The sequence below is a fragment of the Lepidochelys kempii genome, chromosome 4, assembly GCF_965140285.1.
Source record: "Lepidochelys kempii isolate rLepKem1 chromosome 4, rLepKem1.hap1, whole genome shotgun sequence".
NCBI lineage: Eukaryota > Metazoa > Chordata > Testudines > Cheloniidae > Lepidochelys > Lepidochelys kempii.
The window spans coordinates 141,276,848-141,296,322 of NC_136383.1; the positions used below are offsets into that span (position 1 = coordinate 141,276,848).

A 19,475-nucleotide genomic window follows, 5' to 3' on the forward strand; every position below is an offset into this window, starting at 1 on the left:
GCTTGGGTTTTAGGACCAGGGTTGTAAGGCCCCGTTGTGTAATCTAGCACAGGGAGGCAGCAGAGCCAGGACTACAAGAATTGACCAGTCACCCCCAGAAGAGAACACAAGGGTTGCATAGGCGCATACACACCCAGCTTCAAAGTGCACGCCATTGCTGGGGTGCACGACCAGGCCTCAGCGCTGCAGCCTGAAGGAGGGACTCACAACTGGACACAACCTGCCCTATTTTAAATCTTTACCCAAGAAATTAAAGCCCTCTGGCCTTGAGCAACTGTCTTCCTCTGGCTCAGGGCAGCTGCAAACCTGCGGAGATAGAAGCCAGAGGCTGGGGCACACACTGAGTTTTACAGCAGCAAAGGGAAGTCTTGCTCTTAAAAGTAAACAGAGAAGAGGCTTGAAAAGCTTGAAACATTTATTGTTAGTGGAAGTTTGTTTCAGTCACAGGTAGGGCCAGGTGGTTGTTCCACTCCCTCTGCTTCCGCAGTAACACCCTGTGCAGAGGACGGAGCTCAAGGGATCTCAGAAATATAAGCACTCGTCACTGGCCTAGCCATCCCTTCCACCTGCAGTGCAGGGCCCCCTGCAGCACAGCACTCAGCAGGACACAGCTGCGGTGCAGAGGGGAGGGGAGGCAGCAGCTGGGCCGACAGATGAGGAGTCCAATGGGAGCATTCTCTGCCACAGCCGCCTGACAACACAACAGCACCACCCAGGCAGCTCCAGATAGATGCAGGCTCCACAGTCCCAGGCCAGACATGCTCCAAGGAATAACCGCCTCGGCCAGGTTAAACCAGTGGCTAGGCACAGCCCGACATGCCATGAATCAAGCCTCTGCCAGAGCGAGCCCACAGCACTAGACGCCAGATACCAACACGCATTTAATGCGGGCTGCTCCGGGCTGGGTACATTCTTCGACGCACAGCTGCCTCGAAATGCTGGACAAGCAGCAACAGGTTTATACAGCTGGGAAAGGTAAGTGTCCTGCCACTGTCTGCGGGTGCTGGTCAGTCTGTACTGCTGCAGCGCAGGTCCCCCGGCTGTCCCACAAGCAAGACCTGGTAACCTCCCACCCCGCTTAATCCTCCTCTTTGACCTTTTTCTTTTTCTTCTTCTTGTCTGGCTGGGGGGGCTCTTCCTGGGCCAGTTTCTTTTGCTTCTTGGGCAAGGGCTCTTCTGCCAGCCCATTCTCCTCCAGTGAGGTCTCCTGCTGCTGCTTCTTTTTCTTCTTCTTGGGCTGTGTGTCGTTTTCCTGAAGCAGAGTGGGGGTTAGAGGGGCCCTTTGAACCCCCCTGGGGTGTAGCGGAGCACGGCCTGTACTCACAGGCACATGCCCTGCTGGTGCTGGAGGGCCCTGCAGAGCAGCTCGGGCCTTACCTGGGCTAGAGGGCAACGTTCTGGAAAGGCTGATGCCTCTGTTGCGTGGACATGCGGTTTTCTAGGCCAGATCTGCAAGCAAGTCCCCACAGAGCCACAGACCAACATGGACAGCAGCAGCTGAGAGGAGAGCTCCACCCAGGGGGCTACTTGTGGAGGCTGGCCAGGACTAGGACCACACATCAGGGAGCCCGAGCAAGGTCTGGTGGTCCCAGCCCACTGTTCCCTTCGATTTCTCCTCACTCCCTGCCAGTTCAGGACCCTCGCTGCCCTGCCTGAGGGCAACTCTGCAATTTGGTATTTCATCCAAAGCAAGTCATCTAGGAGGATCCAAAACCTGGCAGATGGTGGCTACTCCCACCCGGCACCTGCCATTGAATCACAGGATAGTCCAGAGCACTGGCCTGCAGTGGCAGCATGGGGACATCATCCCCTGCAGCCAGGATTTGGGACCTCCAAGAGCTTCAGTCACTGGAGGAAGATGTGCCCCCCACAGGCACAGACCCACAAGCAGGCTGTGCTAGCCCACTGGGGCTCCAGCTGCATTCTCTCTCGGCCCTACCAGTGACATCAACCTGAGTCTGCAGGCAGTTGGGAACAATAACTCCAAGATGTAGGAGCTATATTCCCACCACGGGGTGAATGCTCTGGAGGGTCGTTACACCCACTGACCGGTTAGCCATTGCACGGATTAAAGCATGCAGGCAAGGAGCATGTAACCAGGTCAGTGCAGTCGGAGGCACTGCTCAGGGTGTCACAGGGGGGCACAGAGTATCTGTCCGAGCTGCAGGCTGACTGAGACACTCAGTGACCCCACTGCACCCGCTCAGCAATTCCCAGAGCCAGCTGCCTCTGTCCCCATCCACTGTCTTTTGCTGATGTACGCAGGAGCAGAAACGAGGAGTCAGGAACCTGCATCGTTCCGAGCTCCCCAGGCAGGCGGTGGACATGCCCCTCACTCACCACCCGAGCCCCCTCTTCTCCCTCTGGACAGAACCTGTCTGCATCACACAAGTCATGATGGAAATGCCAGCCCCCCTCCCACCCATCAGTGAGGGCCTCTGCAGCCAGCCTAGACCCTAGGGCAGATTCCTGGTTCTTTACCTCTACCTCCATGGTTGTCTCCAGCACTGAGTTCTCTGCTTCCTCAGCAGCTGCTGCCACTGCCAAGGCTTCCAGCCGCTTCTTCTCCCGCTTCTTCTTTTTCTTCTCTTTCTTCTTGATTTCAGCGGCCACCTCAGTAGCCTGCCAAAAGGACAACGGAGGCTCCATCAGCACGGGCAACACAGGCCATGGCGACGGGCTCCCCACTCCCCAGGTGTCGGATCAGCCTCATTAAATCAGTTTTTGCCTCCAGCAGTTGGTCAGGCAGGAGATTTCACATCACATCTGGCACCCGCCCAGGAGTCCTGCAGCACCTCAGGCCCACTCCCAGCCCCCTCACCTCCACCATAGCCTCCTTCATGACATCAAGATTCTTGCGGGGAGGCTCTCCTGTCTCGTAGAAGGCCAGGCGCTCCTCTACCTGCTCCCGGAGCTTGTCACCAAAGACGCTCGTCGGGACATCTGCAGAGAGGGGGCAGCGTGAATGACAGGCTGCTAGCTACAGCAAAGCCCACTCCCCATCAACCCCCAGCCCCTGCCACCAAGCTGGCAGCCCCCCGTTTCCCAGCCCTAGAGCCGGCTTTGCTCAGAAAACAGGTGTCACCATTCACCACGTGAAATGCTGTTGACGAAAAATATTCCCATCATTGCAGAAGCCGCTGGGGTTTGTGTGACTGACACTCCAGCTCGGCCAGGCAGGCCCCTCCCCCAGCCGGGGCTCAGGTGAAAGCGGCACCTGAGAAGCAGTCTATCCTGGAGGCGATGGTGCACTTGTTGGCCAGGTAGCGGGAGATGCGCCCCTTGTTGCGGGTAGCCGCTCGCCCGATGAAGGTGGAGTGGAAAATCAGCCCATATTTCGGGGTGTTGCCACGAGTCTTCAAGGCCCTGGAACAAGTATGGGAGCGAAGGTCGCTCTGAAGCCCTGACCCTGCTGGGGCTGGCGACTGACCACTCAGAGCAGCCTCTGGCCAGACACTGCCAACCCAATCTGACCTGCCTGGCCTGGTACAATGCAGCAGCCCACCCAGCGCTCAGCGGGGTGAACGCACCTGGGTGGCTGCAGCCGTACTGCGGGTCTGAAGGCCAGCCCCCCCGGCCACCCAGCTCTGCTCCTTCCTGCACCCGCAGAGCAGCAGAACCACGGCTAACATCCTAGCTCTGCCAAATGCTAGGAGCCAGAAGGTGTCGCACTCCTCCTCACACAGGCTGGCAGACGACAGGAAGTGAGGAGAGCAGCTTTCCCTGTGACCAGCGGGCAGCTGGCACAGAACTGAATATGGATGCCTGGGGGAGCCACAGTCCACCAATACCCAACATCCCAGCTGCACAGCAGAAGCTGCCTGGCCCCTTCTCCTTCTCAGGAGTCAGATACATGTGACGGCCAGGTACTGGTCACATCCTGGCTGGCCCTGCATGGCTGGCACTAGTGTCTATCAGACTCTGCCCATCACTCCCCCAGCGATCAGAATAGCTAACCTGCTGCATGGGTTCCCTGACAGACCCAGCACCAGGCACCAAACCGTTCAGCAAGAGCGAAGGAAAAGCCTTGGTGGTCGCTCAGAGACTGGGGCTGGTTTATCACTCACGCATGCAGCCGCGTCTGGCCAACATGTCAAGCCCAGCAGCCCAGGAGCCTGCCATCACCACGACCACCCTGCAGCTGTACCTGAAGAGGGCCTTCTCTGCCCCCAGGATCTGCACCGTTGAGGCTGGGTACTTGGCCAGGTTCGTCAGGCTGCCAGCATGGGAGATCAGACGGGCGCCCACCTGCAGAGATGCAAAGGAGACAAGCAGGGTGGCGAGAGACCTGAGGCTCTGCAATCCAGCTGCTTAGACTACAGGCCCAGCATGCAATGCTGCATTCTGTGCCACCTGGGCCCAGCCCTTGCTGGCTGGTTTGGGCCCTTCAGCTAGTATGGGCAGGCTCCCCAAGGCACAGATCAGCAATGGTTGCGTCTCAGCACAGAGCTCAGTGGATTGACAGATTCACACTAGAACATCATTTCTGTGGCCTGGGAAAGCACAGATCACCCCTGCCCCCAGCCCGAGGGCACTCACATAAGTGATCCCTCTCCTGCAATTCAGCTCCACCCTCTGACAAACACAGGCTAGGGACACCCTTCCTTACCCATCCAGGCTAATAGCCATTAATGGACTTAACCGCCATGAATTTATCCAGTTCTCTTTTAAACCCTGTTACAGTCCTAGCCTTCAACCACCTCCTCAGGCAAGGAGTTCCACAGGTTGACTGTGCACTGAATGAAGAAGAACTTCCTTTTATTTGTTTTAAACCTGCTGCCCATTAATTTCATTTGGTGACCCCTAGTTCTTATATTATGGGAACAAGTCAATAACTTTTCCTCCTTCACTTTCTCCAGTGTGAAAGTCCTAGCCTCTTTAATCTCTCCTCATATGGGACCCGTTCCAAAACCCTAATCATTTTAGTTGCCCTTCTCTGAACCTTTTCTAATGCCAGTATATCTTTTTTGAGATGAGGGGACCACATCTGTACACAGTATTCAAGCTGTGGGTGTACCATGGATTTATATAAGGGCAATAAGATATTTTCCGTCTTATTCTCTATCCCTTTTTGAATGATTCCTAACATCCCGTTTGCTTTTTTGACTGCCGCTGAGCACTGCGCGGATGTCTTCAGAGAACTCTCCACGATGATGCCAAGATCTTTCTCTTGATTAGTTGTAGCTAAATTACCACCCATCATATTGTATGTATAGTTGGGGTTATTTTTTCCAACATGCATTACTTTACATTTATCCACATTACATTTCATTTGCCATTTTGTTGCCCAATCAGAAGGATCTCACAAAACTAAGCGAAGTTCTTCACAGTCTGCTTTGGTTTTAACTATCTTGAGCAGTTTAGTATCATCTGCAGACTTTGCCACCTCACTGTTTACCCCTTTCTCCAGATCATTTATGAATAAGTTGAATAGGATTGGTCCTAAGACTGACCCTTGGGGACCACCACTAGTTACCCCTCTCCATTCTGCAAATTTACCATTTATTCCTACCCTTTGTTCCCTGTCTTTTAACCAGTTCTCAATCCATGAAAGGATCTTCCCTCTTATCCCATGACAACTTAATTTACATAAGAGCGTTTGGTGAGGGACCTTGTCAAAGGCTTTCTGGAAATCTAAGTCCACTATGTCCACAGGATCCCCCTTGTCCACATGTTTGTTGACCCCCTCAAAGAACTCTAACAGATCAGTAAGACACGATCTCCCTTTACAGAAACCATGTTGACTTTTGCCCAACAATTTACGTTCTTCTATGTGTCTGACAATTTTATTCTTTACGATTGTTTCAACTAATTTGCCCGGTACAGATGTTAGACTTCCTGGTATCACCTCTTGAGCCCTTTTAAATATCGGTGTTACATTAGCTGTCTTCCAGTCATTGGGTACAGAAGCTGATTTAAAGGACAGGTTACAAACCATAATTAATAGTTCCGCAATTTCACATCTGAGTTCTTTCAGAACTCTTGGGTGAATGCCATCTGGGCCCGGTGACGTGTTCCTGTTAAGTTTCTCAATTAATTCCAAAACCTCCTCTAGCGACACTTCAATCTGTGACAATTCCTCAGATTTGTCACCTACAAAAGACGGCTCAGGTTTGGGAATCTCCCTAACATCCTCAGTCGTGAAGACTGAAGCAAAGAATTCATTTAGTTTCTCTGCGATGACTTTATAGTCTTTAAGTGCTCCTATTGTATCTCGATCGTCCAGGGGCCCCCCTGGTTGTTTAGCAGGCTTCCTGCTTCTGATGTACTTAAACATTTTGTTATTACCTTTTGAGTTTTTGGCTAGCTGTTCTTCAAACTCCTTTTTGGCTTTTCTTATTACATTTTTACATTTAATTTGGCAGTGTTTATGCTCACCACTTCCCCGATGAGGGCAGAGAGACTGGGAGCCACCTGGCTCATCTTGGAACGGAGATACTCCTGCAGGTCCTTGCGGTACTCGGACAGCGAGATCACCCGGCTGGAGAAGCTCTCAATGTTGATGAGGTCAATGGGGGAGATATCCATCCCTGCACAGAGCAGATGTCAGTGCTCTCCAAGAACTGCCACTAGACCAGGGCAACCCCCGGGAGGTGCCGCAACCCAGGAACTGCCACCCCCAAGAGAAGCAGCAGGTCAGAGTCCTGACCCTCCCTGTTAACAGCACTCAGTACTAGCCTATTGGAGTGGGGAGGGAATTCCCCCCCTGAGGCCCCCCCCACCCCAATCAGCCTCTGGTCAGTTTATGTCCCAATCAAGAAGGAACAGGTCAGATGATATGGGGAGCCAAGATCAGCCGTACCCCAGCCCCGGCAAACCAGAGCCATGGGCAACATATTCATGAGACCCCGGAGCCAGCAGTACTGACCTGCCCCTCCCCCATCCCATGAGCCCTAGACCCCGGAGCCAGCACTACTGACCTGCCCCTCCCCCATCCCTTGAGCCCTAGACCCCGGAGCCAGCACTACTGACCTGCCCCTCCCCCCATCCCATGAGCCCTCAGACCCCGGAGCCAGCACTCCTGACCTGCCCCTCCCCCCATCCCATGAGCCCTCAGACCCCAGAGCCAGCAGTGGAGACCCCCCCCCAATGGTTTCGAAGTGCCGCTAACCCATGGATGAACGAGAGGCGTCCAGAATGGCGTGGGCCTTGGCGCTGTCCATCACAATCTCCTCCAGCCCCTCCAGGCGCTCCTCGCTCAGCTCCTTGCGGTTCCCGATGCACTTGGCCAGGCGGCAGTAGGTGTAGTTGTCACTCACAATCTTGATGAGCTCTGGGAAGTGATACCCGTACCACTCTCTGCAGGAGGCCCGAGGGGAGCAGTCAGGGAGGGACGGGACGGACCTACCATCTCCTCCCAGCCCACCCTGCCCCCGCAGCAGACGTGTCTCCCTGCTAACAAGACAGCCCAGGTCACAGGCTCCCTGGCTGGGGTGTACGCGGGCAGATGCTCTTCCTCCCCTTTCTGTGCAGTCAGCGCTGGGAGTTGCGCTGCCTGCGGTAAGCAAGGGAGGAGACGATGCACGGGCTCCATACTAACCCCCAACCCCCCCTGCAGGCCCAGGCAGAAGTGCTCTCTGCAGACAGGCTACGTTCCTGATGCCGTCACCGCGGCCCCTCGCAGCTGATGCTGCTCAGAGAGCCCTCACCTGACGCGCATGGAGAAGGTGTTGATGTCCTTGTCCAGCTGGTCCAGCAGGCTGATGGACTGGATGATCATGTTGTCAACTCTGTTGACGTTGAATTTCACTTTGGCCCGTGAGTAGCTGTGCCCCAGGCCCAGCTGCGCCTTTGAGGCCGACTGGGCAGTGAGGCCCTTCACCAGGGTGTGGAAGTGCAGGCGGATCCCTGCGGACACAGAATGTCTGCTGAGCACTGGGGCCCCCCTTAATATCCCCACACCTCACCTCCAAAGCAAACAGGGACATGCCACGCACACAGGCAGGGCACTGGGGGACAGACCCAGGTGTATCACCCCGCGGAGGGCCTGCTAGCATCTCCACGCCTCGCTGCGGTACCCCGTCTCTTCTCACCTCGTGTGAGCTCTGCCACGACCCCTCCAGTCTGGCACTGGTAACCCAGCTCCTCTTGGACAGCAGCCCCAATTTTGGCATCACTGACTCCCAGCAATGCCTTCTTCTTCTTGGCCGGCAGGTTGGTCTCCAGGAGCAGCCTGAGGTCCTCGTGGAGAATCCCTGCCCCAGGAAGAGGGAGAAGTTAATGGGCTGTGCAGCTACAGGGCACCAATGGGAGCAAAGGGGGCAACACACAGCAGTGAGAGAGGAGTAGGGCAACAAGCCTCCAAGGCCACTGCAGGCCCAAAGGTCAGCAGTCGCCAGCCCAGCCTCACCTTCCGAGATGGCATTGACGTTCTCCAAGGCACTCTGGGCGGATTTGAATGGGGAGAAGGCCACGAGTCTGACGACGCTGTGGAACTTGCCGATGTTCAGGATGCTCTCCTCCACCTGGAATGGGCCACAGGGAAGTGGGTATCACACAGGGCAACCTGGGACCCCAACCCCGCAGGAGGGCCAGCATGGGGCCCAGCAGCACATACACTGACTGAGCACAAAGCCCCCACGAGTAATGCGGCGAAAGCACAGACTGCAGGCCCCAGCACACACTCTGCCCGGGTCACCTGCCCCCGATAAGCAGCACAGCTGCAAATACCTGCCCCCCTGGGCTGGGCAGGGGGAGACCTGTGCCCAGAGCAGGCGCCCCTGAGTGCTCAGAGACAGGGTGACATCACTGCTTTCAGTGGATTGACAGATCTGGGATGCTCATCACTGCACTCGCCAGGAGCCGAGCTTGTGGCCTGCCCGCCTTACAGAACAGAGGCTCAGCCCTATCGGCTGGGTTCACACGCAGCCCAGAGCAACCCACCTTCCTAATGGCGTCCGGGTCCTACCGCCATGGGACAGTCCCACGCCCGGCAACCCGCCGCGCCACCCTCCTCCACACACCTGGGCTTCAGCAGAACACATGGGGCAGCGCATCTCTGCCCCCCTGCAAGGACCCATCTCAGCTGGTTCCCTCCCCCACCCCACAGATGGGGGAACTTCCCGTTGTGCCACACACCAAGGGCAGCTCAGGGACAAGCCTAGGACGGGGCCCCCCAAGGAGACCCTGACGCCTCTCGGGGCCTGTTCAGCTGACAGAGCCGTGGGCTCCCACTGGCCCTGCTTGAGGGGGAACTGACAGGGGGCTCCAGCACCCTGGGGCCTATGGTGACAGAGCGGGGGAGCAGGATAAACCCCCGATTCCCCCGCACCTGGGGCAGCAGCAGGCTGATCTCCTCCACCTCCCGCACGGCGAACAGCGCGTAGCCGGCCGCGTGCTCGAACAGCACCTGGAGCAGCACCTGCGAGAGGGAGCGTGAGAGCGCGCGCCCGGTCCCCCCGCCGGCCAGCGCCCCCCCCCGCCGGCCAGTCCCCCCCGCCCAAACCTAGCCCCCCCCAACCGCCGAAACCTAGCCCCCCCCCAACCGCCGACCAGCCTCCCCCCCAAACCTAGCCCCCCCCCCCCGCCCAGCCTCCCCCCAACCGCCCAAACCTAGCCCCCCCCCCCCGGCCAGCCTCCCCCCCAACCGCCCAAACCTAGCCCCCCCCCGCCGGCCAGCCTCCCCCCAACCACCCAAACCTAGCCCCCCCCCCCCCACCGGCCAGCCCCCCCCCGCCGGCCAGTCCCCCCCCGCCCAAACCTAGCCCCCCCCCAACCGCCGAAACCTAGCCCCCCCCCAACCGCCGACCAGCCTCCCCCCCAAACCTAGCCCCCCCCCCCGCCGGCCAGCCTCCCCCCAACCGCCCAAACCTAGCCCCCCCCCCCGCCGGCCAGCCCCCCCCCGCCGGCCAGTCCCCCCCGCCCAAACCTAGCCCCCCCCCAACCGCCGAAACCTAGCCCCCCCCCCCGCCGGCCAGCCTCCCCCCAACCGCCCAAACCTAGCCCCCCAACCCCCCGCCCAAACCTAGCCCCCCCCACCCCCCGCCAGCCAGCCTCCCCCCCAACCACCCAAACCTAGCCCCCCCCCCCCGGCCAGCCTCCCCCCAACCACCCAAAACTAGCCCCCCCCCGCCGGCCAGCCTCCCCCCAACCGCCCAAACCTAGCCCCCCCCCCCCCGGCCAGCCTCCCCCCAACCGCCCAAACCTAGCCCCCCCCCACCGGCCAGCCTCCCCCCCAACCACCCAAACCTAGCCCCCCCCCACCGGCCAGCCTCCCCCCGCATCACCCCGGCCCCGCCTCTCCCCCCCGCTCCTCGCCCCCGCTCCGGGCCCCCGGCCTCCCGCGGCCGCCCCGGTCTCGGATTCCCCGCGGCGGGCGAGCGAATCCCCGGCGGCCCCGGTCCAAGCCTTGGCCCCGCCTCCCCCGCCGGGCCGAGGGCCCGAACCGACCCGCCGCGGGGCCGATGGGCTCGGATGGGCCCCGCGGGCCGCTCACCATCCTGCTGCCTCCTCGCGCCACGGGGCCGCCGAGAGACCGCCGGAACCGGAACCTGGGCTGCCCGCCAGTCAGAGCCCGCTCTTCCCCTCATCCGCCAATGCGGTCGCGAGAGCGCCCTCAGGGCCCGCCCCTTCCCCTCATCCGCCAATGGGCTAGCGAGAGCGCTCTCGGAGCCCGCCCCTTCCCCTCCTTCGCCAATGGGGTAGCGAGAGCGCCCTCAGGGCCCGCCCCTTCCCCTCATCCGCCAATGGGCTAGCGAGAGCGCCCTCAGAGCCCGCCCCTTCCCCTCATCCGCCAATGGGCTAGCGAGAGCGCTCTCGGAGCCCGCCCCTTCCCCTCATCCGCCAATGGGCTAGCGAGAGCGCTCTCGGAGCCCGCCCCCTTCCCCTCATCCGCCAATGGGCTAGCGAGAGGCTGAGGGCCGGTCCTGTCTCCGCGGAGCCGACTCGCTGTGGGGCTCGGCTCGGCCTGAGGGCGCAGGCGCGGGGGTCGCGTCCCACCTGCCGTAACGGCAGCCTGGGCCCCGCCCCCTTCTGCGCGCGGAGCGAAGGGGAGGGGCGGGGGAGGGAACCGGGGGAGGAGGGGCGGGGACCCCCCCGGCAAGGGGCAGGGAACCGGGGGGGAGGGGAGGGGCGGGGACCCCCCGGCAAGGGGCAGGGAACCGGGGGGGGGAGGGGAGGGGCGGGGACCCCCCCGGCAAGGGGCAGGGAAACCGGGGGGGGGGGAGGGGCGGGGACCCCCGGCAAGGGGCAGGGAACCGGGGGGGGGGAGGGGGAGGGGAGCCCCCGGCAAGGGGCAGGGAACCGGGGGGGGGAGGGGAGGGGAGGGGAGCCCCCGGCAAGGGGCAGGGAACCGGGGGGGGGGGGAGGGGCGGGGAGCCCCCGGCAAGGGGCAGGGAACCGGGGGGGGGGAGGGGAGGGGCGGGGAGCCCCCGGCAAGGGGCAGGGAACCGGGGGGGGGAGGGGGAGGGGCGGGGACCCCCCGGCAAGGGGCAGGGAACCGGGGGGGGGAGGGGAGGGGAGGGGAGCCCCCGGCAAGGGGCAGGGAACCGGGGGGGGGAGGGGAGGGGAGGGGAGCCCCCGGCAAGGGGCAGGGAACCGGGGGGGGAGGAGGGGAGGGGAGGGGAGCCCCCGGCAAGGGGCAGGGAACCGGGGGGGGGAGGGGAGGGGAGGGGAGCCCCCGGCAAGGGGCAGGGAACCGGGGGGGAGGGGAGGGCGGGGACCCCCCCGGCAAGGGGCAGGGAACCGGGGGGGGGGGGGGAGGGGAGGGGACCCCCCGGCAAGGGGCAGGGAACCGGGGGGGGAGGGGAGGGGCGGGGACCCCCCGGCAAGGGGCAGGGAACCGGGGGGGGGAGGGGAGGGGCGGGGGGACCCCCCCGGCAAGGGGCAGGGAACCGGGGGGGGGGAGAGGGGCGGGGACCCCCCGGCAAGGGGCAGGGAACCGGGGGGGGGGGGGGGGGAGGGGGGGGGGGGGACTCTGAGATAGCGCGTGGGGAGGGGAGGGGAGCCCCCGGCAAGGGGCAGGGAACCGGGGGGGGGAGGGGAGGGGAGCCCCCGGCAAGGGGCAGGGAACCAGGGGGGAGGGGAGGGGCGGGGACCCCCCCAGCAAGGGGCAGGGAACCGGGGGGCAGGGGTGGGAACCTGTAGGGCCGCCCCCCGCGGCCAGACACCGACCTAGGAGCAGCCTGCGAAGCCGCCTTGTGGCTGGTCCCCCCCAGCCGGGGAGGCTCCCGCGCCCCCGCAGCCCAAACGCTCCCCCCCCAGCCCGGGCGCTCAGCAGGACCGAGAGGCGCCGCCAGGAGAACCTGGCTCCGGGACCCGCCGGGCCTGGGCGCCCACCTGCGGGAACGGAGCCGAGCCGGCCCTCGGAGCCCTGGAGCCGTTCCTGGAGGATGGTCCATCAATGGCTCCGAGCCAGGCGGGCAGGGATGGGCCCCGAGCCGCTGCCTGCCAGACGCTGGGAACGGGCGAGGGCTGGATCACTGGGTGATGCCCTGTTCTCTTCACGCCCGCTGGGCCCCTGTTGGCAGACAGGACTCGGGGCTGGATGGACCTTTGGCCTGACCCAGCCTGGCCGCTCTTCTGTTCTAAAGTGCAACAGCTTCACCCAGGCTCCGCCAAGGGCCTGGCTCGGGCCTGCAGACCCCCCAGCACCGCAAACGACAGGGCCAAGAGATGTTATTCAAATTGCATCTTCCATTTGGTCACAGCCCCTGCCCTCCCGCGGACCCAGCCTATCGGGAATACAGGACCTGCAGCGCACCAAGACGACTGGAGTTGGAGCTTCTGAAAAATGCACTGGCTCTTGCTGGGCCTAGTGCTCCCTGGACATCCTTGAGCACCCAGGGCAGCCCCCGTCTGGTGCCGCACGGACCCTGCCGGCGGTTGCTTTAACAGCAACGCGTATTGAAGAGAGACCTTGTGCCGAAACGCGTAGGGCGTTTCTTGGATGTTGCGAAAGAATGGCATGGTCAAGAAAAGGCAAGAGGTAATGCTAACAGTGCGCTCAGAACTGGGATTAATCACGGTTAATTTGTTTTGAGTTAATGGCTGAGTTAACTGCAATTACTTGACAGCCCTAGTTTAAAACCACCCTCTCGGAGAAGCAGGGAGCTGCCAAGAGAATGGCGGAGCCCCTGTGCTGGTGAGGCAGAGGGGTGAAGACAGCAGCCAGGCAGGGTCAGGCCACGACAGAGACGCTCCATGGGGACACCTGGCTGCACTGGGCAGGTTTCTGAGAAGATGGCCAGGGTAGGTCACAAAGCCGAAGCACTGGCCGACTGCAGGATCAAAGGTGTGGAAGCAAAGGGCTAAAACTATACCAGCTCACGCAGCCTCGAAGGCTTCACACAAGGGTCACAGGGAAGCTAATGGTAACCCACAAAGCGGCACGAGGGTCTCTGCTCCCCCCCCCCGCTGTATTAAGGCAGCCTGACAGGTTAGGGGGTTACGTTGTTTTGATCTTACAAAGTCAAACCTGGTTTTGCTGATGGTTCCAGTGAATTTCAGGCTCTCGGGTCTCAGCTAGCAGTGCAGGGGCGCTGAATGAGAAGTTTTATTTTCGCAAGTGGTCCTCAGGTGTTTGAATTACATGTTAACACAACCAGCCGGAGTCACTTTCTCTGGGGGTGTTTAAGACTTCGCATGCATATGTCACAATCCTGTTAGACCAGAGATGGGCTGAGAGTTTAAGAGTTGTCACTTTGGATGGGCTATTACCAGCAGGAGAGTGAGTTTGTGTGTGTGGTTTTTGGAGGGGGGTGAGGGAGTGAGAGAACCTGGATTTGTGCAGGAAATGGCCCAACTTGATTATCATACACATTGTAAAGAGAGTGGTCACTTTGGATGGGCTATCACCAGCAGGAGAGTGAGTTTGTGTGTGGGGGGGGCGGAGGGTGAGAAAACCTGGATTTGTGCTGGAAATCACTTTAGATAAGCTATTACCAGCAGGACAGTGGGGTGGGAGGAGGTATTGGTTCATATTCTCTGTGTATATATAAAGTCTGCTGCAGTTTCCACGGTATGCATCCGATGAAGTGAGCTGTAGCTCACGAAAGCTCATGCTCAAATAAATTGGTTAGTCTCTAAGGTGCCACAAGTCCTCCTTTTCTTAATGTAAACCAATCACACACTCCCAGCCCCTCCAGCCACATCACAAAGCTGCCAGAAAGGCCAACGCCCCTTTCTGCCGCCTCTGCACCTCGCGGTTAAGGCTGAGCGGCTAAGGAAGCTGTGACATCCTTCCAATCAGCTAGTCTAGCAGAAGGCTGGCAGGCAGCCAGCATCACACAGCGCCAAGGTGATCCTGGGAATTCCAGCCCTGGCAGTGGGCCCAGGCGGGTGGAGCAGAGAATAACCTCGTGTGCCAAGCTGGGTTTAACACTTGAAGTTTATTCATTTCCAGAGCCCGAGAGTGCTAAGAACTGGTTACACGAGGGGATGGTGCAGCAGCATGTGCACGTACCAACAGACCCAAAGCTCCTCCGTGCACTCACCCACTAGCCCTGGGGGAACTCAGCTGCCAGCCCCCCCACGGCAGTAAAAGCTGCACTGATGTGACCCCCACAGCCCCTGGCGGAGAGGTTTGACACCAGCAGCTGGTGTGACGGGGTTTGAACTCACCCCACTGCAGGCATCTGTAGTGTTCAGAGCGGGAGCCCCAGGGGCTCCCTTTGCCCTCCGTCATGAACCCTTCATCCAGAGACAGGAGCTAGAGGCACGGCCCAACCGCCTGGCCAGCAGCCCAAACCCTCAGCACCAAGCAGGGCAGAAGGGCCGGGTTTCTCTTGTTGATCAGTTAGTCTGAGCTGAGCCGGGTTACAATGCCACTCCCAGCATCAGTGCAGGGCCAGTCCCTGAATCCCTGCCACTCAAATCCCACCTGCAGAGAGGTGTTCCTCCCCACAGAGCCCGCCCCGGGGCGTTTGCCAGGGGCTGAGCGGATCAGGAGCCAGGAGCTCCGTGGCCAGGTTGGGGCTGTTAGGACAAGGAGCTGCTGGGGTGGGTGTTGGGCGAGTTTTCACTGGTGAGTGTAATGTGTACAAACAGGCCCAGCCCCGACACCTCAGTCACCCCCCGCCCCAGGAGAAAGGCAGCTCGCAGATGCACCAGGAGGGCAGGGAGGAGGAAGGGCAGCCTGAGATCCAGGCAGGAGCGAATACACACGCGCACACAGTTATGCCAAGGTTCCCCCTCAGCAGGGCAGCAGAGCGAGTGGTTTCATGAGCTGGAACCCAGCGATCCAAGGCTGTGACAGGGAGGGGGAGTGCCCCAGTGCTCCGGGGCGCTCTGCTGGGGTCTGCTGCACACACAGGCTAGCATGTCCCTGCCCAGAAGGGGCTCGGAGAAGAGACTCAGCAACGGGCTGGGGAGGGGGGGCTGTGCAATGAACACTAGTCTCTGTGGGGGTGGGGGGTTCCCCTAGGAGAGGAGGCGGCCGTGCAGCTCACACAGCTGCTCCGGCGTCAGGACGAGCTTGTGCACTTGGCCATGCCCAGGCTGGCACGGGAAGGTCACTTTGCCAACGTACACAGTGTCTTCCTTCTTCTCCTCTTTGGCCTGGAAGAGCAAGGCGGAGGGTCAGGGGCAGCAGGACTCAGGCTGATAAAAGCCCCCCAAGCCCCCCATTACCAAGTGCCAGGAGGGTAACACTGTGTTATCTTCTAGGGGCCAGCTCCAGAGGGTGTTGCCCGAGGGGGTTTCACACACCTCTGGGCCCGGTTGCCTTTCCTCCCTGGCAGGGACCGTTGTCAGCAGGCCCGTGGAGCTCCATTCAGCCCAGAGCCACGCTGCATGGGGATGGCGTGTGCTACCCCCCAGGAACAGCGACTAGCTCCCGAGGGCTGCAGGTGCTAGGACCTGCAGCCCCCAGACTGCTAATCCGAATCCTCCAGATCCTGGCAGGGGAGCTCGTGTGCGCAGGCCATGGGAACTCAGCACAGACCCTACTGGGGCTTGGGGAGGACACCTGCCAGGCCACCTGCTCCCTCGGCTGCTGCATCCCGGTGCTGTGGGTAACGCTCCCAGGAGAGCCGCGTCTCACCTTGAGGAAGGCCAAGGATGGGAAGGTGGCGAAGTCGGTGAGGACATTGGCCCCGGGGTGCTGCAGAACCGTTTCCCTCATCACTTCATCCTGCAAGGGAGGAAAGGGGAGCAGGGCAGCATCATCCCTCCAGATGTGCACCCTGCAGGGCACCCAGCACCCCCGGCCGCAGGTCTCCTGCCCCTCTCCTGCCAGGGTCTCCAGCTGGCAAGAGCAGCTCCCCGCATCACCCAGGAAGGGTTCGAGGACGGGGATGGCTAACCCTGCCTCGCCCAGGGTAAATTACAAGATGTCTAAGCGGCTCCATAGGTGGCGTTCCCTTCTCCCCCCCCCCGTCCCCCCCCGACTATGCAGCACGCCCAAGGCAGAGCACAGAGCACATGGACATTTTCGGGGGGGGGGGAGGGGGAGTGGGGAAGACGTGGCTATCTGGGGTTGCAGCCATTTTATTCACAGGTCAAAGGAAATATTTGTTCACATCAAAAAAGCATCACGTGTAACAGTCTCCCCTTGGATAGCAGGGGCTGCGGGTCAGGAGTGAGGGGCACCGGCAGGGCTGGGGGGGGGGGGGGGGGAGGGGCGCTGGGCTAGCAGGGGCTGCGGGTCGGGAGTGAGGGGCACCGGCAGAGCTGGGGGGGGAGCCCAGGGCCGGGCTAGCGGGGGCTGCGGGTCGGGAGCGAGGGGCACCGGCAGAGCTGGGGGGGGGGGGAAGGGCTGGGCTAGCAGGGGCTGTGGGTCAGGAGTGAGGGGCACCAGCAGAGCTGGGGGGGGGGGAAGGGCCGGGCTAGCAGGGGCTGCGGGTCGGGAGTGAGGGGCACCGGCAGGGCTGGGCGGGAGCCCAGGGTCGGGAGTGAGGGGCACCGGCAGAGCTGTGGGGGGTGGGGTGGGAAGGGCTGGGCTAGCAGGGGCTGCGGGTCGGGAGTGAGGGGCACCGGCAGAGCTGGTGCGGGGGGGGGAAGGGCTGGGCTAGCAGGGGCTGCGGGTCGGGAGTGAGGGGCACCGGCAGAGCTGTGGGGGGGTGGGGGGCTGGGCTAGCAGGGGCTGCGGGTCGGGAGTGAGGGGCACTGGCAGGGCTGAGGGGAGCCCAGGGCCGGGAGCGAGGGGCACGGGCAGAGCTGGGGGGAGCCCAGGGCCGGGCTAGCGGGGGCTGCGGGTTGGGAGTGAGGGGCACCGGCAGCGCTGGGGGGGAGCCCAGGGCCGGGAGTGAGGGGCACGGGCAGAGCTGGGGGGGAGCCCAGGGCCGGGCTAGCGGGGGCTGTGGGTCGGGAGTGAGGGGCACTGGCAGGGCTGAGGGGAGCCCAGGGCCGGGAGTGAGGGGCACGGGCAGAGCTGGGGGGGAGCCCAGGGCCGGGCTAGCGGGGGCTGTGGGTCGGGAGTGAGGGGCACTGGCAGGGCTGAGGGGAGCCCAGGGCCGGGAGTGAGGGGCACGGGCAGAGCTGGGGGGGAGCCCAGGGCCGGGCTAGCGGGGGCTGCGGGTCGGGAGTGAGGGGCACCGGCAGGGCCGGGCTAGCGGGGGCTGCGGGTCGGGAGTGAGGGGCACCGGCAGGGCTGGGCTAGCGGGGGCTGCGGGTCGGGAGTGAGGGGCACCGGCAGGGCTGGGCTAGCGGGGGCTGCGGGTCGGGAGTGAGGGGCACCGGCAGGGCCGGGCTAGCGGGGGCTGCGGGTCGGGAGTGAGGGGCACCGGCAGGGCTCGGGGGAGCCCAGGGCCGGGTTAGCGGGGCCTGCGGGTTGGGAGTGAGGGGCACCGGCAGGGCTGGGGTAGCGGGGGCTGCGGGTTGGGAGTGAGGGGCACCGGCAGCGCTGGGGGGGAGCCCAGGGCCGGGAGTGAGGGGCACGGGCAGAGCTGGGGGGGAGCCCAGGGCCGGGCTAGCGGGGGCTGCGGGTTGGGAGTGAGGGGCACCGGCAGGGCTGGGCTAGCGGGGGCTGCGGGTCGGGAGTGAGGGGCACCGGCAGGGCTGGGCTAGCGGGGGCTGCGGGTCGGGAGTGAGGGGCACCGGCAGGGCCGGGCTAGCGGGGGCTGCGGGTCGGGAGTGAGGGGCACCGGCAGGGCTCGGGGGAGCCCAGGGCCGGGTTAGCGGGGCCTGCGGGTTGGGAGTGAGGGGCACCGGCAGGGCTGGGGTAGCGGGGGCTGCGGGTCGGGAGTGAGGGGCACCGGCAGGGCTGGGGGGAGCCCAGGGCTAGGCTAGCGGGGGCTGCGGGTCGGGAGTGAGGGGCACCGGCAGGGCTGGGGGGAGCCCAGGGCTGGGCTAGCGGGGGCTGCGGGTCGGGAGTGAGGGGCACCGGCAGTGCAATGAGGGAGATGCATACGAGCGCCACCAACCCATGGCAGACTCTCAGCTGTGCCTTGCTCTCCTGGAGCACTGGCCGCTCCCGGCTTGTGGCCTGTCCGGGCCCTGCTGCCCGCTCGCGGCCTCGGCGCCAGATGGGGCTGTGGGGCGTTTGCAGAGACACTGATGGATCACGGGCAGCTGCTGCATTTACCTTCAGCTTGTCGATGGTGCCGCTCAGGGATTTCAGGCGGGCTGTCTGCTCCAGCAGCTGAGCGGCCGGGCTTCCTGCTGGGGGAGAAGAGACCTGGTAAGGGGAGTTCCCTGCAGGAGCGTGACTTCCCCGGAGAGAGGGTGCCGAGTCCCAGCTGGGCGAGGGGGAGGAACTGCCCCGAGCCGGGGTCTGACAGTGACCTTGGCTAGGAGCATCAGCCCCAAGCATCCTACAAGCTGTACAGCCAGGAATCCCATCACCCAGCACTGATATGCAGCCACCTCTGACTGGGGCACAGCAGCTGTTCAGCTGAGATGGGACAGCACTGAAGAATCCTGGATCCAGGTTATCGAATGAGAAACACGACACTGCAGGGAAGTTCCCGTCCCAGAGGCCCATTGAAAGCAGGAGGAATAGGGAGACTAAGCCCCTGTTCCCCCGTCCTCCAGGAGGGGCCAGCATAGGAGAGGCCTGAGCGCAAATGAACAGCCCAGTGTGTGCAATGGGCAGCCCTGGGGGTCAGCAGGACCCTCTCACACAGCTCCCAGATCCCTAGGCAAGGGTGACAGCGTGGTCTGGTCCTTCAGCCCACGGGGAGCTGAGCTCCTGCCACATAAACCAACGCTGCCCATCGAACAGCGGGGCGGGCGGGGGCTGAGCAGGGTCTCGGGGGTGTTCATGAGGCCGTTCTGGGCCCTTCAGAAGGAAAACTGGTGAGGAGAACACCCCACCCCTCAGGCGTGGTACCTGGCTCTGCCCACAGGGCATACACTGCCAGTGAGCACAGGGGAGGCCGGGGGCGCCCAAAACTCACTGGGAGGATTCACTTGGGGGACACCTTTCGCAAGGGGAGGCAGGAAATGGCCAGCCCCCCACTAGGTGCACAGGGCACTTTGGTGGCCAAGCACCCCCGGCAGGTTCTGGGGGCCCTGAATTCCTCGCGCATCCGGCTCCCGACCGCGGGGTCTCAGAGTTCTGTCCCCTGGATACTGAGCGCAGATACACCACAGCGAGG

At 62.6% G+C, this 19,475-nt stretch overlaps 2 protein-coding genes and 3 non-coding genes across 14 annotated transcripts in view; all 5 read right to left on the reverse strand.

The window, feature by feature from the left end:
• Positions 1–401: 401 nt before the first annotated feature.
• NOP56 (NOP56 ribonucleoprotein) lies at positions 402–10,532 on the reverse strand. Its single transcript, XM_073343125.1, has 12 exons — positions 10,436–10,532; positions 9,272–9,361; positions 8,351–8,465; positions 8,034–8,195; positions 7,650–7,848; positions 7,112–7,299; positions 6,379–6,530; positions 4,148–4,248; positions 3,218–3,366; positions 2,822–2,943; positions 2,482–2,622; positions 402–1,252 (listed from the first exon to the last, which is right to left on the reverse strand). The coding sequence occupies exons 1-12, from the start codon at positions 10,436–10,438 to the stop codon at positions 1,079–1,081; spliced, it is 1,596 nt and encodes a 531-aa protein (XP_073199226.1). The 5' UTR covers positions 10,439–10,532; the 3' UTR covers positions 402–1,078.
• On the reverse strand, positions 2,701–2,769 carry LOC140911013 (small nucleolar RNA SNORD57). The gene has a single exon (XR_012158807.1). It is a non-coding gene; the product is annotated as a small nucleolar RNA SNORD57 (small nucleolar RNA).
• LOC140911014 (small nucleolar RNA SNORD56) lies at positions 3,064–3,134 on the reverse strand. The gene has a single exon (XR_012158808.1). It is a non-coding gene; the product is annotated as a small nucleolar RNA SNORD56 (small nucleolar RNA).
• Positions 7,383–7,516, reverse strand: LOC140911017 (small nucleolar RNA SNORA51). Its single transcript, XR_012158810.1, has one exon. It is a non-coding gene; the product is annotated as a small nucleolar RNA SNORA51 (small nucleolar RNA).
• A 3,776-nt stretch (positions 10,533–14,308) lies between the features above and the next one.
• The window catches only part of DCTN1 (dynactin subunit 1), a 146,273-nt gene continuing 141,106 nt past the window's right edge, over positions 14,309–19,475 (reverse strand). For 8 of the 10 annotated variants that reach the window (XM_073343114.1, XM_073343113.1, XM_073343119.1 and 5 more), the window contains 3 exons: positions 18,461–18,537; positions 15,980–16,069; positions 14,309–15,495 (listed from right to left, as the gene is read on the reverse strand). In XM_073343114.1, the coding sequence (XP_073199215.1) occupies positions 15,358–15,495; positions 15,980–16,069; positions 18,461–18,537 (305 nt within the window). In that variant the 3' untranslated portion in view covers positions 14,309–15,357. The remainder of the gene's footprint in view (positions 15,496–15,979; positions 16,070–18,460; positions 18,538–19,475) is intronic. The other 2 variants (XM_073343110.2, XM_073343118.2) reach the window with 1 other exon arrangement.

What these genes read in the sequence shown, in the direction of transcription:
- NOP56 (XM_073343125.1), bottom strand. An exon ending in CGTGGCAGAGCTCACACGAG is followed by an intron (nt 7,849 to 8,033) that starts GTGAGAAGAGAC and finishes CTGTGTCCGCAG; the next exon opens with GGATCCGCCTGCACTTCCAC. An exon ending in AGACAACCATGGAGGTAGAG is followed by an intron (nt 1,253 to 2,481) that starts GTAAAGAACCAG and finishes ACTCTGCTTCAG; the next exon opens with GAAAACGACACACAGCCCAA.